The sequence below is a fragment of the Podarcis muralis genome, chromosome 9, assembly GCF_964188315.1.
Source record: "Podarcis muralis chromosome 9, rPodMur119.hap1.1, whole genome shotgun sequence".
Classification (NCBI taxonomy): Eukaryota; Metazoa; Chordata; class Lepidosauria; order Squamata; family Lacertidae; genus Podarcis; species Podarcis muralis.
The window spans coordinates 11023471-11040222 of NC_135663.1; the positions used below are offsets into that span (position 1 = coordinate 11023471).

The 16752-nt window shown below is 48.4% G+C and overlaps 1 protein-coding gene across 4 annotated transcripts in view; it reads right to left on the bottom strand.

The window, feature by feature from the left end:
• Positions 1 to 459: 459 nt before the first annotated feature.
• CCNI (cyclin I) overlaps positions 460 to 16752 on the bottom strand; it is a 57410-nt gene continuing 41117 nt past the window's right edge. For all 4 annotated transcript variants that reach the window (XM_028743925.2, XM_028743924.2, XM_077933763.1 and 1 more), the window contains 5 exons: positions 10473 to 10607; positions 7604 to 7678; positions 5370 to 5510; positions 3633 to 3863; positions 460 to 2223 (listed from right to left, as the gene is read on the bottom strand). In XM_028743925.2, coding sequence (XP_028599758.2) covers positions 1780 to 2223; positions 3633 to 3863; positions 5370 to 5510; positions 7604 to 7678; positions 10473 to 10562 — 981 coding nt within the window. In that variant the 5' untranslated portion in view covers positions 10563 to 10607 and the 3' untranslated portion in view covers positions 460 to 1779. The remainder of the gene's footprint in view (positions 2224 to 3632; positions 3864 to 5369; positions 5511 to 7603; positions 7679 to 10472; positions 10608 to 16752) is intronic.

The window sequence follows — 16752 nt, forward strand, 5'->3', positions numbered from 1 at the left end:
CCACGACGGGGTGAGCTCCTGATGCTCGGTCCCTGCTCCTGCCAACCTAGCAGTTCAAAAGCACGTCAAAGTGCAAGTAGATAAATAGGTACCACTCCGGCGGGAAGGTAAACAGCGTTTCCGTGCGCTGCTCTGGTTTGCCAGAAGCGGCTTTGTCATGCTGGAAGCTGTACGCTGGCTCCCTCGGTCAATAAAGCGAGATGAGCGCCGCAACCCTAGAGTCGGTCACGACTGGACCTAATGGTCAGGGGTCCCTTCACCTTTTAAAGCACAGAGAAACTTTGCGCTAAGAGGAGGACAAAAGCCCATGTTCTGTAGCAGGACCATTTCTTTCCGCCAGTGGCCTTGGTAGAGAACGAGGAGGGGAGTTTGAATTCCGATAAGCAGACAGGTGCTGCGTTGAGGACTCATTCATTCTGTCTCAACCCATGTTGAAAACAAACACAAGACTCGCAAAACTGAAGGACAACATGTTTTGTTTTTTTATTGCTACCAGAAGACGTTTCCCAGTATGACCGCTGAACGCAATACCTTCCAAGGGGGCTGTAAAGGGAGCTTTAAAATCGAGATCCTTACGAGAAGCTCAAGTACACTCTTTCGAGGTTTTCTTTGCTCCTCCTTCAAGGCTGAAAAGTTACATTAACATAAAAGTTGGGGAGGTGGGAGAGTGGGGGGAGAGAACTCTGTGCTGATCATTTTACATATTACAAGTGAAAACTCACAATTACTAAACTGCCCCAGCGCAGACAAACAGCAGTGCCAACATCACCAAAGGTTTTTTTCCCTCCCCGTTAAATTACATTTTGCATTTGATGCAAATTTCATTCAACTTGTGTATGTATACGTGTGCGCGCTTGTGTAAAAGCCCATTGAAGTGTTTGCTTTGGTCAATCTAATGGCAGCCAGAAAGATTGCTTCCGCTCTTGTGTAAAATTTAAGATGCTCATTCATCTGCCTGCGAATTGAACTATCCAAAGCAAAATACAACTGTCCGAACGCAATCTCCCATTGCGAAGATCTGGGTTTAAATTTTATTTAATGCAGGACAGTTCACAAGCACCCTCTCCTCCCCCTCCCCCTTTCTCCACCCCCCGATTTTAAATGCAGACCTAATTTTAGATATCACATTTAAAACACCAAAGTGCTAAATGACAAAAAAAAAAAACAACACAAGAGAGACGGATGAGGAGGAGTTTCCTGTCTTGTTTGCGGAGGGGGGATAAAAAGAAAGGCTGCCCAAGTAAAAGTGCAAAAATACAGGAAGTCACACATAAGACATCCAGAAAGCTAAAAAAAGAGGATTAGGTGAAGAGGGCGCTCTCAGAATGAAACTAACTCAGAACGAGAGGCTGCAAAGCTAGAACTTTGGAAAGGATTTTTTTTGCACGCTCCGTGTGAAACCTCCAACACAGTGGATGGAATTACAACACACAAAACAGCAGATTTAATAAAACAGTGGAATGGAGGACGCTAGAAAGAAACAATTTTCTGCTACTTTTTTTGTTTGCTTTTTGGGTCATTTTTAAAAGGTTTTTTTATACTTTTTGTGGTTGGTTTTTTTTTTTTTTAAGTACTTAAATCATAGTTGAACTATAATTAGCCACACAAGGACAGGATAGGGTGGGGAGAGGGTGGAATCTTATTTTAAAGGATAACTTAAGCTCCCTTCTGCTTCGGCCCTGAAAGGTACGGCCTTCGCTCCTGTCAGTGCGGTAGCCGTACTGCTGCCCGAAGTACCCCCTTTCCGCCAGAGGCTGTGCCGTGCAGATGCGCAGCTAGCTACATAACGGAAACAGGCTGCAAGGGAGGGCAGGGCGACGCGGACGCTGCTTGCCGCGACGCGTCGGCCCCGCAGGCGGAGGCGGCCTTGCCCTCTAGGGCTGCTACGGCCTCGGGAGCATTCTCCTCGTTGTACAGGCGCTTGATCCCGTCGTAGAAGTCATCCACCTCCATCTCCTCCACTTTGCGCTTGGCTGTCGGCTGCTTGCACCTGCCGGGGGCCGGCCGCCGCCGCCGAGAGAGCGCAGCGGAGGTCTTGACTGGCACTTCTGGCTTGTCCTTGGAGCCTGGGTGGAATCGGAAGCCCGGTCCGGCGTGGCAGGTCACCAGGTTGTGCTTGAGGGGGGTGTAGACGTAGACCGAGTTGGGTGGCGGAGACGGCTGCAAGCTGGAAAGGTGCTGTGCTACAAGCTCCCGGCAGTGGATGAGCTGGGAGCTGTCCATCTGGATTCAGAGAGGAGAGGAAGAAGCAAAGAGAAGAGTCATCCACTTGCCAGCTTGCATCGGGGAATCGAGCCACTGGCTTTGCAGGGTCCGCCAGCCAATGCGCCAAAAGCTTTCATCTCCAACCAATCACAAGCTCCGAAAAGCTCTGCTCCTGCGCATGCAAACAGCCAAGCTGTATTCCTGTGCAGTTATTCATGTGTGATGCGCACCGCCTATGTGCCCAACAGTTCACGGCCTAGGACCCTTGTACCTACGGGACCGCCTCTCCCAGTATGCCCCGTGGAGGACCTTAAGGTCCATAACTAGTAACACCCTAAAGGTCCCGGGCCCTGGGGAAGTCAGATTAGCCTCAACCAGGGCCAGGGCCTTCTCAACACTGGCTCCGGCCTGATGGAATGCTCTGTTATTGATTGCCAAAAATTGGAAAAGCAGCAGCGTCCCAACTAAAACAGACTGCTTATCTAAAATGATGGAATACTTCCATATTGCCGAACTAACAGGGAGGATAAGAGGAGATATGGTACAAAAAGTGAATAAGGAGTGGGCCATCTTTAAGGAATATATCAAAATTTATGTGGAAAAAGTAGAATTTCTGACTGATATTGAGTGAAACCAGAAAATGATTAGAGTGAAAGGAGAGTAAAGTTAAGATAGAAGAGATGAAAGAAGTAATGAAATGCGTTTAAGCTAGTTAGAAAAATAAAGTAGCGTAACAAGAACGGCTGGAAGTCAAATCACATGAAGGTGTGCGTGTGGGGTAAAGGTAAAGGGACCCCTGACCATTAGGTCCAGTCGTGGACGACTCTGGGGTTGCAGCACTCATCTCGCTTTATTGGCCGAGAGAGCTTCTGAGGTACAGCTTCCGGGTCATGTGGCCAGCATGACTAAGCCGCTTCTGGCGAACCAGAGCAGCGCACGGAAACGCCGTTTACCTTCCCGCCGGAGCGGTACCTATTTATCCACTTGCACTTTGATGTGCTTTCGAACTGCTAGGTTGGCAGGAGCAGGGACCGAGCAACGGGAGCTCACCCCGTCGCAGGGATTCAAACTGCCGACCTTCTGATCGGCAAGTCCTAGGCTCTGTGGTTTAACCCACAGCGCCACCCGCGTCCCCCGGGTGGGGTAGGTGTGTAGATATGTACAGTATAGGTAGGTATTATATAGAGTAATGTAGGTATGTTTTATGTTATGAATATAAGCTAGTGTGTTATGTACGTGTATTGTGTAATTGTGTAAATGTATATGCTTTATATGTCAATAAAATTTATTTAATAAGAAAGAAAGAAAGAAAGAAAGAAAGAAAGAAAGAAAGAAAGAAAGAAAGAAAGAAAGAAAAAAAAAAAGGCAAGGCTTGTCATTCTCAACGAGGCCTCAGGGCTCTTGCTCTCTCATTGCGCCAAGCCTACCTGTGCCTTCTGGAGCAGCTCGATGATGAGGGCGAGCCAGTCAGGGATGAGTTTCTCCACTTCCAGGCTGACGATGGCCAAGGCCAGCATGGACCCCTTGAACTGGAGCAGCTGGTAGCAGGCCAGGCAGTGGAGCAGCTGCTTGGTGAGAAGAGCCACATGCTGAGACGGGTTCATCTTGGGCAAGGTGGTCAGCAGTTGAGGCCGGGCGGATAAGGCCAGCGCGTGGAACTTGGGAGAGAAAGGGCAGCATGACTAAGACGGCTTAAGGAACGGCTGCCCTGAGGGCACCAATTCAGCTTAAAACCAGAGGAAAGGCAGTTGGAGGAAGGCAGTGCTAGTTCCCTGCTAGAGATTACTAGCGCCAACACACAAAAGTGCCAACATACCTGAAGGAGCATCCCCACCCCCATCGTTCTGCCCGGACGCAGAGGTCCAGCTCTGAGGGCCTTCTGGCGGTTCCCTCATTGCGAGAAGCAAAGCTACAGGGAACCAGGCAGAGGGCCTTCTTGGTAGTGGCACCCGCCCTGTGGAATGCCCTCCCACCAGATGTCAAAGAGAACAACTACCAGACTTTTAGAAGACATCTGAAGGCAGCCCTGTTTAGGGAAGCTTTTAATGTTTAATAGGTTATTGTATTTTAATATTCTGTTGGAAGCTGCCCAGAGTGGCTGGGGAAACCCAGCCAGATGGGCATGGTATAAATAAATCATCATCATCATTATTATTAAAGAGCCTAAAAACATCCTGTTCTCACCATGGCCAACCAGATTCCTACGGAAAACCTGCAAGCAGGATTTGAGCACAACAGCATGGATAGCCGTCTCCTCCACCAATTTGTCTAATGCTATTTTAAAGCCACGCACACCGGTAACTCGCAGGGCTCGGTGGCTGGGGTTAAACAGCTTTGAAACCAATTTGAAGGGCATTCTTCTGGAAATCCAGAGTTAGAACATCCTCAGTGTTCATCCAGTGACCAAGATCTCACCACCTCTCTAGGTAAAGGACCCCGGATGGTTAAGTCCAGTCAAAGGCGACTATGGGGTTGCGGCACTCATCTCACTTCAGGCCGAGGTAGTTGGCATTTGTCCACAGACAGCTTTCCGGGTTATGTGGCCAGCATGAGTAAACTGCTTCTGGCGCAACGGGACACCGTAACGGAAACCAGAGCGCACAAAAACGCCATTTACCTTCCCGCCACAGCAGTACCTATTTATCTACTTGCGCCAGTGTCCTTTAAAACTGCTAGGTTGGCAGGAGCTGGGACAGAGCAACAGGAGCTCACCCCATCACAGGGATTCGAACCGCCGACCTTCTGATGGGCAAGGCCAAGAGGCTCAGTGGTTTAGACCACAGTGCCACCTGCATCGGATGTCAGCAAATCTTCCCAGACAAACCTTCATTTTGTCACCCGGCTTCAAAGCCTTCAGAATTAGAAAGCCTTTAAAAATGACAGCGAATTCTGTGACGCATTTGCACATGGTGGCACTGTGGGAAACACACAGAGATGGCCCCCGACTACTGATGCAATTCAAGTTTTAATTCTGATTCGCTCCATCCCAAAGGCTTGTCTTGGAAAGAACAACACTTGAAAGAGTGGCCTGGCATAAAGGAATATACCTCCCCAGTTCCTGCACGCTGGATAGAGTTGTCCCTTTTCCCACCCAACACCCCCGAAAGCTTCCCACTCTTTTCTCTTTCCCCCCACCGCAAAAGGCCTTTGATTGCTGTGCTTACAATATGGAGGAAGTCCAGGGGTGTGGCTATGTGCAAATCCCAGTTCAACTTGTCCAGAATGATCTTCTCCATCCTGCGAATCTCCGCTGGGGAACAGCCACAAAAGCTGTCCCTGGCCAAGACCTTCAGTAACGGAACCTTCTGCAAAAGTCAGAGCAGAAAGAAAACAGTTGCTATGAGGCAGGCTGAAGCCGCAGGTCCAAACCTGTGCTCAGTCAAGAAGCAGACTGGGTGATCTGGGAAGAGCAATCATCACCCAACTGTTGCATGGATTGCTGGAGGACGATGATTTCGGTTTATGTCCCACCCTTTTAAAGATCCCAGGGCAGTGTACAATATTAAGAACACATTTTGCACAGCGTAAAAACAAAAACGCAGTAAAAAGCATACTAATGGACACGATGGATTTTTTTGGAGCTGGCCGACCTGACTGGAAGAATTCGCAACCAGAAAGAAGAAGAGACACAAGAGGATTGGAAGAAATTTAAAGAATATTTAGCTAAATACTGCAAGATAAGATGATTAGAAAACTCTTGGAAGTAATAAATAGGCTTAGGGGTAGAATAAGAATGTGTGTTAGTAAATATTAAGGATTAGAATATTAATAAAGGAGAAGAGCTTAGTAAATGTTAGGAGTCAATATTATTAGAAATATGGATTTGGAAAACTGAAATTCAGTTAGGATGCGAGGAAGTCAGTTATTAATGTTATGAGAATTAGATATCTGAAGAAATAATTCTTTTTTGTGTTTAGTTTACTGTATTGTAAAGTGTTTTTTTTCTTTGTTGTGTATTTTGTAATGTCTTTTTTGTCATAAATGTGGAAAACCAATAAAATGTTTCGGGGGGGGGGGGGGGGAGTAAAGCCCCAGCTTTAAGAGGCCATAGATTATTTAATAGCGAAAGGCCTGGGTAAAGAGGAATGTCTTTGCCTAAAGATATGTAATGATGGCTCCAGGTGAGCATCTCTGAGAGAAGCATTCCGCAAGTGGGGAGCTATCGCAGAAAAGGCCCGTTCCCCAAAAACCGTTTTGCTGGCAGCCATTCCGTTTTCCTGGTAGTCGGTAGAGCATGAGGCTCTTGAATCTCAAGGTCATGGGTAAAAGTCCCAAATTCAGTGAAATATTCCTGCATTTCAGGGGGCTGGACGTTTCCGAGCACAATTCAAAGTGTTGGTGTTGACCTTTAAAGCCCTAAACGGCCTCGGCCCAGTATACCTGAAGGAGCGTCTCCACCCCCATCGTTCTGCCAGGACACTGAGGTCCAGCTCTGAGGACCTTCTGGTGGTTCCCTCATTGCGAGAAGTGAGGTTACAGGGAATCAGGCAGAGGGCCTTCTCGGTGGTGGCACCTGCCCTGTGGAACTCCCTCCCATCAGATGTCAATGAAATAAACAACTATCTGGCTTTTAGAAGACATCTGAAGGCAGCCCTGTTTAGGGAAGTTGTTAATGTTTGATGTTTTATTGTGCTTTTTGTTATTTATTGAAGTTCTCACCCTGGCCACCAGGGGTATTGTGTATATAGTTTTCACTCAGGTCCATGTCAGTGAATTTACACGCGAAACCCTGGGTTGTTGTTGTTACAATGTTGACAGCCGGCTGCCTATAAAAGCAGGCCGGCTGAGCTGTTCAGTTCAGTTCAGTTCCAGCTTACTTATAAAGAACTATTTGGAGAAATCTCTGCTATGTCCACCCACTATTTAATAATGTTAATTTTCTGTTGGGAGCCAGCAAACAAACAAACAAACAAACAAACAAACAAATAAATAAATAAATAAATATTATTATTATTATTATTATTATTATTATTATTATTATTACCTCCCTTCCAGCTCTACAATACTATGACTTTTGCCTTAAGACTATCGTTACTAAGCGTTGGAGGAAACAAAGACACGCTTGTGTGTGTGTGTGTGTGTGTGTGTGTGTGTCTTTTATCAAATTCAGGAGCAAGGGGAGCACAAGAAATAGCGGGTGCTTCAACCTTTATCTGCCAGGTGGCTCAGGGTGCCAACCCCACACAACCCCACGGGGCGCAGGCAGCAGAGGCACCTGCCACCCCATCCTTATACCCACAGGGTGCCCACAACAATCAAAGCCACAGCGTTCTCACTACTGCTTTGGCAAGGCAGCCCTGACCGCAAGCCTGTTACGACAGCTTTCCGAAGCGGGTGGCGCAATGAAAAACGCGGCGGCTCTAGCCCCCCTGCCCCCCCCAAGGGGGAAAGCACTTACCTCATCTTCCTCAATGGTCTTGGCAGCGAGGAAGAAGCAGCTGATTGCAATACAGTTCAAGTACTTTGGACGGGCCTAGGAGAGAGAGGAGAGGAAGAGCTAAGGAGCGGTGTCTCCAGAGGGCCAGCTGGCAAGAGCAGCAGGGGCAGAGGCTGTGGTTCAATGGCAGGATGCCTGCCTGGCAAGCAGAAGGCGCCCGGTTCAATGCCCAGCAGCATCCCTGCCTGGAACTGAGGAGCAGCTTGCCACTCTGTGCCAAGAATACTGAGCTGATGGTCTGACTCGGTATAAGGGAGCTTGCTGACCGTAAGGCTAGCTGTTAGAGGAGATTGAGAGGAGGTATGTTAGCCACCTTTAAATATCTCAAGGGATATGAGATGCAAGATGGAGCAAGCTTGTTTTCTCCTGCTCCGGAACGCAGGTCCAGTTCTAGGTGCTAGAATCTAAGAAGGATATTGACAAGCTAGAACATGTGCAGAGGAGGGCGACCAAGATGATCAAGGGTCTGGGGAACCAAGCCTTATGAGGAATGGAAAAGAGGAGACTGAGAGGAGATAGGATAACCATCTTCATATATCTAAAGGGTTGTCAAATACCGTATTTTTCGCCCTATAGGACGCACCGTCCCATAAGGCGCACCTAGTTTTTTGGGGGGGAAATAAAGAGGAAAAAATTCTTTCCCCCCCAGGCGCGGGGCTGGGGCAGGGGAGGCCCGAGCTTCCCCCGACCCCAGCCCCCAAACAGGCAGCTCTCTGCAAGCCGTGGGAGCCCAGCGCTGGCTCCCACGGCTTGCGGGGAGGTCCGCGAAGCCTGGACGCGCTGATCTCAGCACGCGCAGGCTTCGGCATGCAGGCAACTCTCCGCAAGCAGCGGGAGCGCTCCCGCTGCTTGCGGAGAGGTCCGCGAAGCCTGGAGAGCGAGAGGGGTCGTTGCGCACCGACCCCTCTCGCTCTCCAGGCTTCAGCGAAAGCCTGCATTCGCCCCATAGGACGCACACACATTTCCCCTTCATTTTTGGAGGGGAAAAAGTGTGTCCTATAGGGCGAAAAATACGGTAGAAGATGGAGCAAGCTTGTTTTCTCCTGCTCTAGAGGGCAGGTCCAGTTCTAGGTGCCACAATCTAAGAAGGATATTGACAAGCTAGAACATGTGTAGAGGAGGGTGACCAAGATGATCAAGGGTCTGGGAACCAAGCCTAATAATAATAATAAGAAGAAGAATAAATTTTTATTTATACCCCACCCTCCCCGGTCAGAGCTGGGCTCAGGGCCGCTAACACCAGTAAAATTACAATAAAATAATAATGGGGGAAACAATTTAAAATACAGGTTAAAAATACAATTTAAAATGCAGCCTCGTTTTAATAATAGCCCATAGATCAAAACCCTAAGGGGAGGGAAACGTAAGGGTCAGACTGAGTCCAAACCAAAGGCCAGGTGGAACAGCTCTGTCTTGCAGGCCCTGCGGAAAGATGTCAAGTTCCGCAGGGCCCTAGTCTCTTGTGACAGAGCGTTCCACCAAGTCGGGGCCAGTACTGAAAAGGCCACGGCCCTAGTTGAGACCAATCTAACCACCGTGTGACTTGGGACCTCCAAAATGTTGTCATTTGTGGACCTGAAAGTCCTCCGTGGGGGTCCCGTAGGTACGTGGGTCCTAGGCCACATAGGGCTTTAAAGGTCAAAACCAGCACCTTAAACCTGACCCTGTAACTCCATCGGGAGCCAGTGCAGTTGGTAAAGGAACAGTTGAGGGAGCTGGGTATGTTTAGCCTGGAAAAGAGGAGACCGAGAGGAGATAGGATAGCCATCTTCAAATATCTCAAGGGCTGTCACATGGAAGACGGAACAAGCTTGTTTTCTAATGCTCCCAAGGGCAGGTCCAGTTCTAGGTGCCACAATCTAAGAAGGATATTGACAAGCTAGAACATGTGCAGAGGAGGGCGACCAAGATGATCAAGGGTCTGGGAACCAAGCCTTATGAGGAACGGTTGAGGGAGCTGGGCATGTTTAGCCTGGAGAAGAGGAGACTGAGATGAGATATGAGAGCCATCTTCAAATATCTCAAGGCCTGCCACATGGAAGATGGGGCAAGCCTCTTTTCTCCTACTCTGGAGGGTAGGACTCAAACCAATGGCTTCCAGTTACAAGAAAGGAGATTTCGACTAAACACCAGGAAAAGCTTTCTGACTGTAAGAGCTGTTGGACAGTGGAACAGTCTCCCTTGGGAGGTGGCGGACTCTCCTTCCTTGGGGGTTTTTAAGCAGAGGTTGGGTGGCCATCTGTCATGGATGCTTCAGTTGAGATCCCTACATTATAAGCGGTTGGATTAGATTATCCTTGGGGTCCCAGCCAAATCTACAATTCTATGTTCTAATTAGGACAGATGTTGCCCACTGCAGGTCTAACTCTGTGATAGCCGATAATGTTTATTGGTTTTATGTTGCAGACATAAAAAAGGCCTGATTGCTAAATGCTTGAAATAAAACAAACTTCTTCATTCCACTGGTTCTCAACCTTGGGTCCCCAGATGTTTCTGACCTACAACTCCCATGATCCCTAGCTCACAGGTCAGGGATGATGGGAGTTGTAGGCCAAAAACATCTGGGGACCCAAGGCTGAGAAAGGCTGCTTTACACACAAACTGGTTTTTTATTTTTATTTTTTGCTTCAGCTTGCCCACATAGGAGACAGGGCTGAGGGCACGGAGATCAAGGATTTGATCTTTGAGCAGAAGGAAAACAGCTGCATGAAAAGATCTCACAGGGGCCAAGTCCGGGAGATGGAAGAAGGAAAAAACAAAATTGCTTTTTGAAAACGGCCGGGTTAGGTTGAACAGATCGTTCCCAAGATCCCGATGGTCAAATATTTACCTTCACGGCAGCTAAAAACCTGTCCAAGAGACTGACAGCCAGGGCCAACGTTTCTGGGTAAAGGTGGAACTGGAACTTGAGTTTGACCATCCACTGAACCACTTCGTCCCGCTGGGTTGGAGAAATGCCCGCATCCTGTAGAGAGCGGGGGGGGGGGGGGGAGACAGCACAAAACACCAATGAGAACATCAAATTGCTCCCAGCACACGTACAAAGAAGGTGGGAAAAACCCCCATCATAACAGAATATGAAGGCTGCCCAAGAGGCCACTTCAGACATGACAGAACTCCAGCACAGAATGGAAAAAACAGCAAACCATTCATGCAGAGATTCTCACAAGACTTTCAGGTGTTGTCTATTATATCCCTGGAAGGTTAAGGGTTTGAAACTGGACAGGATCACAAATTGTGGAGGGTGACAGAGCTGAACTCCACTGCACTTCAAGTGCTGCTTTTACAAGTCAAAATACTGATGCCTGGCTCTTTCAAACACCGCTGTGGGGGGGGGGGGGAGTTATGCTCCTGCCCAATTCACCCTTCAAAATCAAGGGGCTTAAATTGCTTTGGAAGGGAGTTCTCAATGGCACCAGCTCACCTATGGAAGCTCCCTGCTCCTGCAGAATCTGGTCTTCTCCCCACTGCAGCAATGTTTAAGAGGAGGCCCAAGACCTTTTCATTTGCCCAGGAAATATTATTTTCTGGGTGCAGTTTGATTGCTAGTAGGTTCTTATTGCACTTTTTGTGACTTTTGTCTTAAATCTTGCATGGCCCTTTTGTTTATTCTGGTCATTAGTCACCCATGTGGTCCAAATTGGAGGGGGGGATGTAAAAGTTTGATAGAAATAAAGAAGAAAGAAAATATTATAATAATAATAATAATAATAATAATAATAATAATAATAATAATAATAATGCTCTTTCACAGTATTTGGTTGGAGCGTCCCCAAAATCAAAATGCCATTTTTTCATTTCAAAATATTTACAGCCCACTAAGTCGTGAAACTCTCTAAGCAGTGTGCTTTAATAAAATTATCTATAAGACACAGTTAAAAAGCTCGTTTTAAAGAAACAAGTCTATGTAAGATAATTATCAGTGAAACACGGAAAAAATCAGCAAGCCTTTTGAAACTAAGAAAGATAACAAAATTATGTATCTGGGTAGGCTTGCTGACACTTGTTTTCATGTTAAGTTCATTAAAGACAAGAGATGTGCAATCTTGAGAAAATGCATTTACAGGTTTTTTTGTAAAAAAAAGAAACAGTGCTCCCATGAAAACCCGCAGAGGGACAGAGCAGCCAGCCAGCTTTTCCATAAATCTCATCTGACGGCAAGGCCGTGACCTCCTGGCTTGCATTAATTTCGGTCCAAAAGCTTCCATTATTGCTATTTATCTGGGGTAACCGGAGGAGCTTCCCTTCTGAGCCGGGACTGAGAAAAGATCTGGCTGCGTCAACAGAAGAAAGGAGGAGAAAACGAGAGTTTGGATCAGCTTCGGGTGTCCCAAAGAAACTGCAGTTAAGCAGCAGGTAATTTATATGGCTGGGCTTTTCTTTGAAAGAACAACCGCTATTGTTACGAAAGTAATTCCTTGGCACATGTCTCAAGGACTCCTTGTCCCAGAGTGCGATGCCCTTTGGAGAGATTCCCAATTCCGCAGCCACCTCTGAGACAGCTCAGGTTTCCACCTCCATTACAACGGACCCCAAACCTGATGCACCAGTTATATTCTTCTTTAGCTGGTTTCTAAAATACCTTCCAGGGATGCGGGTGGTGCTGTGGGTTAAAGCACGGAGCCTAGGGCTTGCCGATCAGAAGGTCGGCAGTTCGGATCCCCACGACGGGGTGAGCTCCCGTTGCTCAGTCCCTGCTCCTGCCAACCTAGCAGTTTGAAAGCATGTCAAGTGCAAGTAGATAAATAGGTACCACACCAGCGGGAAGGTAAACAGCGTTTCCGTGCGCTGCTCTGGTTCGCCAGAAGCGGCTTAGTCATGCTGGCCACATAACCCGGAAGCTGTACACCGGCTCCCTCGGCCTGTAAAGTGATATGAGTGCCACAACCCCAGAGTCGGCCACGACTGGACCTAATGGTCAGGGGTCCCTTTACCTTTAAAACACCTTCCTGAATTGCAAAAGGGGAACCTGCCGCTGTAACTGCATGACTGCTTGGCCCTGAAATTATTATTATGCCTTAGCTGTACCACTGTGATATTAGCCACAACAGCCACCACTCGTAAACCCTGCTGCGAGTCACTGCGTTATGACTTTCCTTAAAAAAGTCACTACCTCAACCACCCATTTAGGATAAAGGTAAAGGGACCACTGACCATTAGGTCCAGTCGTGGCCGACTCTGGGGTTGCGGCGCTCATCTCGCTTTATTGGCCGAGGGAGCCGGCGTACAGCTTCCGGGTCATGTGGCCAGCATGACTAAGCCGCTTCTGGCAAACCAGAGCAGCGCACGGAAACACTGTTTACCTTCCCGCCGGAGCGGTACCTATTTATCTACTTGCACTTTGATGTGCTTTTGAACTGCTAGGTTGGCAGGAGCAGGCACCGAGCAACAGGAGCTCACCCCGTCACGGGGATTCGACCTTCTGATTGGCAAGTCCTAGGCTCTGTGGTTTAACCCACAGCGCCACCCGCGTCCCCCATTTAGGATAGGTGGGTATTTATTTGATTGTTTAATTTGTTAAATCTGTATACCTACCCTTCGTACGAAGATCACAGGGTGGTTCACAAGAGAGAAATGCAAAATGAAAACACCTAAAGGTGTATGATGAAGGCGCCAGGAGGGCCTCCCTGGGGAGAGCATTCCACAAACGGGGAGCCACCACAGAAAAGGCCCTTTCTCATGTTGCCGCCCTCTGGACTTCACATGGAAGCAGCACACGAAAAAGGGCCTCAGGCGACAATCGCATAGTTGGTTCCTATGCAGAGAGGTGGGAAGTATTGTGGTCCTGAACTACCGTATTTTTCGCTCTATAGGACACACTTTTTCCCTCCTAAAAAGCAAGGGAAAATTTGTGTGCGTCCTATGGAGCGAATGCAGGGGGGAGGCAGGCGGGAAAAGCCCCCGAGAGCCGCACACAAGCTCCGTGCGCTCTTGCGGGCTTTTCCCCAGGAGGGAGAAGGGACTGACTGGCTGCATCAGTCCCTTCTCCCACATCGTAGAAAAGCCCACAGGAGCCACGCACCCTTTAAAGAGCGTGCGGCTTCTGCGAGAGGTGAGGGAATCCCCCCACCTCCTAGAAAAGCCAGCAGAAGCCACGCAGCCCCTTTAAAGAGTGCACGGCTTCTGCGGACGGTGGGGGAATTCACCCACCTCCCGCAAAACCAGGAAGAAGGTCTGGGAGAAGGGCACAGGCTGCCTGCAGCCAGTCCGCTGCTCCCAGAGCTGGGGGGGGGGGGGGAATCATATTTTTTCCCTTGATTTCCCCCTCTGAAAACTAGGTGCGCCCTATGGTCAGGTGCGCCCTATGGGGCGAAAAATGCGGTATTTAAGGCTTTATAGTTCAAAACCAGCAGTATGAACTGGGCCCATGCTTTGCAGTTGGCATGGAAGCCATGACAAGAGCAAAGGGTCTGTGCCTTCCTTCTGCGTGGTTGTATAAATCGGGTCCAAAGGGAGAAGGAAAATAATGGGTGGGCATAACCTCCTTGACAAGAAGGAAGGGGGCCAGTACAGGAGCCCCGTTTGCAACCTGAAAGGAAAGCAACCCATGTCTGTGCACGCACGGGTCGTGATTCACCATTCCTGCGCATGCGCGTGATGTCATTTCGTGCAGCTGCGCATGCGCGAGTGGCAAAACCCGGAAGTAACCCTTTCCGGTACTTCCGGGTTGCAACCTGAAAAAACGTATCATGAAGCAAACGTAACAAGAGGTATGACTGTACAGAGAGACAGGCCCATTGGGCACACCATGCTCAATGCCCCAATAAAGGGGGGAAACCCAGGGAGCTGATGGGAGTTGTAGTTCTACAGGAACCAGGCTGCAGCGCTTGGGAGGGCAGCTGTCCTGCCTGAACTCTTGACTTGGGAGGAAGGACTAGGTGCTTCGGGAGAAGTTCTCCTCTAGCTGAAGAACCACCAAAACGTTTCAACTGGAAAGTTACGGCCAGGGCGGAGGAGACTCTCAGGGTTTGCGACGACGCGGGGAGTGGAAAATTTGAGTCCTTTACACCGTTTACACCCACGCTTCCTGAAATTACACAGCGCTGCGGGAGGAGCGGAGTTTCAAGCCTATGAATGCAAGTTGCTCCCACTACTAACATGGTCCCGGTTCTGTTTGTGCCCAAAGAATTTCTTACGGACTTTTTGCGTGAAAGGGAAAAAAGGACTTGTAACACCTGGATTTGAAGATTTTAAAAAATACTGGTTTATAGAAGACAGAATGGCTGGATCTTAAAGAAGGAGTAGCATATGTAGCTGCAGAGTGTCCTTTTATTTTACTGTTTCTTTAGTTTTTTCTTTCTTTCTTTTCTCTGGCTTTCTCCTTCCTTAGATTTCTCCTTTTCTTGTATTTTCTTCCTTCTGACTTTGTTCCGTTTTTTTAAGATTAAGTAGCTGTTTTATCTCCGTATGTTATAAAAAAAAGATGCTTTGTAATGGGTATGTATTTCTGTACATCTTCAAATTATCAATACATAAACATAATAATAAAAAGAACAATTCCCAGAGTGGTTTAACAACCCAGAGTTGCACAAGTGGAAGTTTTCTGCCCCAACAGAACAGCGGCGCTGGATACAACGCAGAGCTCTGTGGATTCTGGTATTGACTGCTTTCAGCCAGGGACTGTGACCTAAACAAGGTGTGCTGCACTGTCCTTAGCTCATGAATGGAGGCGAGGAAATGAACAATTAAAGAACACAGGATATCAACCCCTGCAAAGCAACCTCCAAGCCAGTTTACAGCCTGGTCCAAAGTAAGTGCTTAGGACAGAGTGTAATGTCAACTGCATACCCCCCGCAAACCATGAGATAATGTTAAGGGAATCGCATGGTTTGTGCTAGAGAACAATGGTCAGCACACCCTGTCCTTAGAAGTACTGGTTTTTGGACCAGACGCCATCCACATAAACATGTAGGCAGGTTTCACGAAGGTCAACATTTGAGATGCCAATGTTGGTTCAGCCACATGTTTGGGGAGACCTCCTGCCTGGTCAGAGGAAGGGATAAATGAGGAAGGGGAAATGGTTCCCTTTCAACACAGGAAAGGTTAACTGCAGGTAAAGGTAAAATAAAAATAAAAAATATGGTGCTGGAGGAGACTCTTGAGAGTCCCATGGACTGCAAGAAGATCAAACCAATCCATTCTGAAGGAAATCAGCCCTGAGTGCTCACTGGAAGGACAGATCCTGAAGCTGAGGCTCCAAGACTTTGGCCACCTCAGGAGAAGAGATGACTCCCTGGAAAAGACCCTGGTGTTGGGAAAGATGGAGGGCACAAGGAGAAGGGGATGACAGAGGACGAGATGTTTGGACAGTGTTCTCGTAGCTACCAACATGATTTTGACCAAACTGCGGGAGGCAGTGGAAGACAGGAGGGCCGGGCGTGCTCTGGTCCATGGGGTCACGAAGAGTCGGACATGACTAAACGACTGAACAACAACAACAAACGTAAAAAGGTAAAGGACCCCTGGACGGTTAAGTCTAGTCAAAGGTGACTATGGGGTTGCAGCGCTCATCTCGCTTTTCAGGCCGAGGGAGCTGGCGTTTGTCCACAGACAGCTTTCCGGGTTATGCAGCCAGCATGACTAAACCGCTTCTGGCGCAATGGGACGCTGTGACGGAAACCAGAGCGCACATAAACGCCGTTTATCTTCCCATCGCAGTGGTACCTCTTTATCTACTTGCCCTGGTGTGCTTTCGAACTGCTAGGTTGGCAGGAGCTGGGACAGAGCAACGGGAGCTTACCCCGTTGCAGGGATTCGAACAGCCAACCTTCCGATCGGCAAGCCCAAGAGACTCAGTGGTTTAGACCACAGCGCCACCCGCTGCACCCAGGCATCAGCTACACCTGAGCAGGTCTAGTGCGGAGGAAGAAGGAACCTCAAGGACGTTGCGAGAGTTAGCATGGCAGGCTTTGTCCCAACGTCTCTGCTTTCTGCTGTACCATCCACACAGATCCTCTGGGAAATGGCTGTAGTTCAGTGGTAGAGTCTCTGTTTTGCAAGCAAAAGGTTCCAGATTTGATCCCTGGCATCTCCAGTTGGGGCGTGGGACAATTCCTGCCTGGGACCCAGGAGACCTCAATGCATCCTGTATCTCCTTATCTGAACTTTTC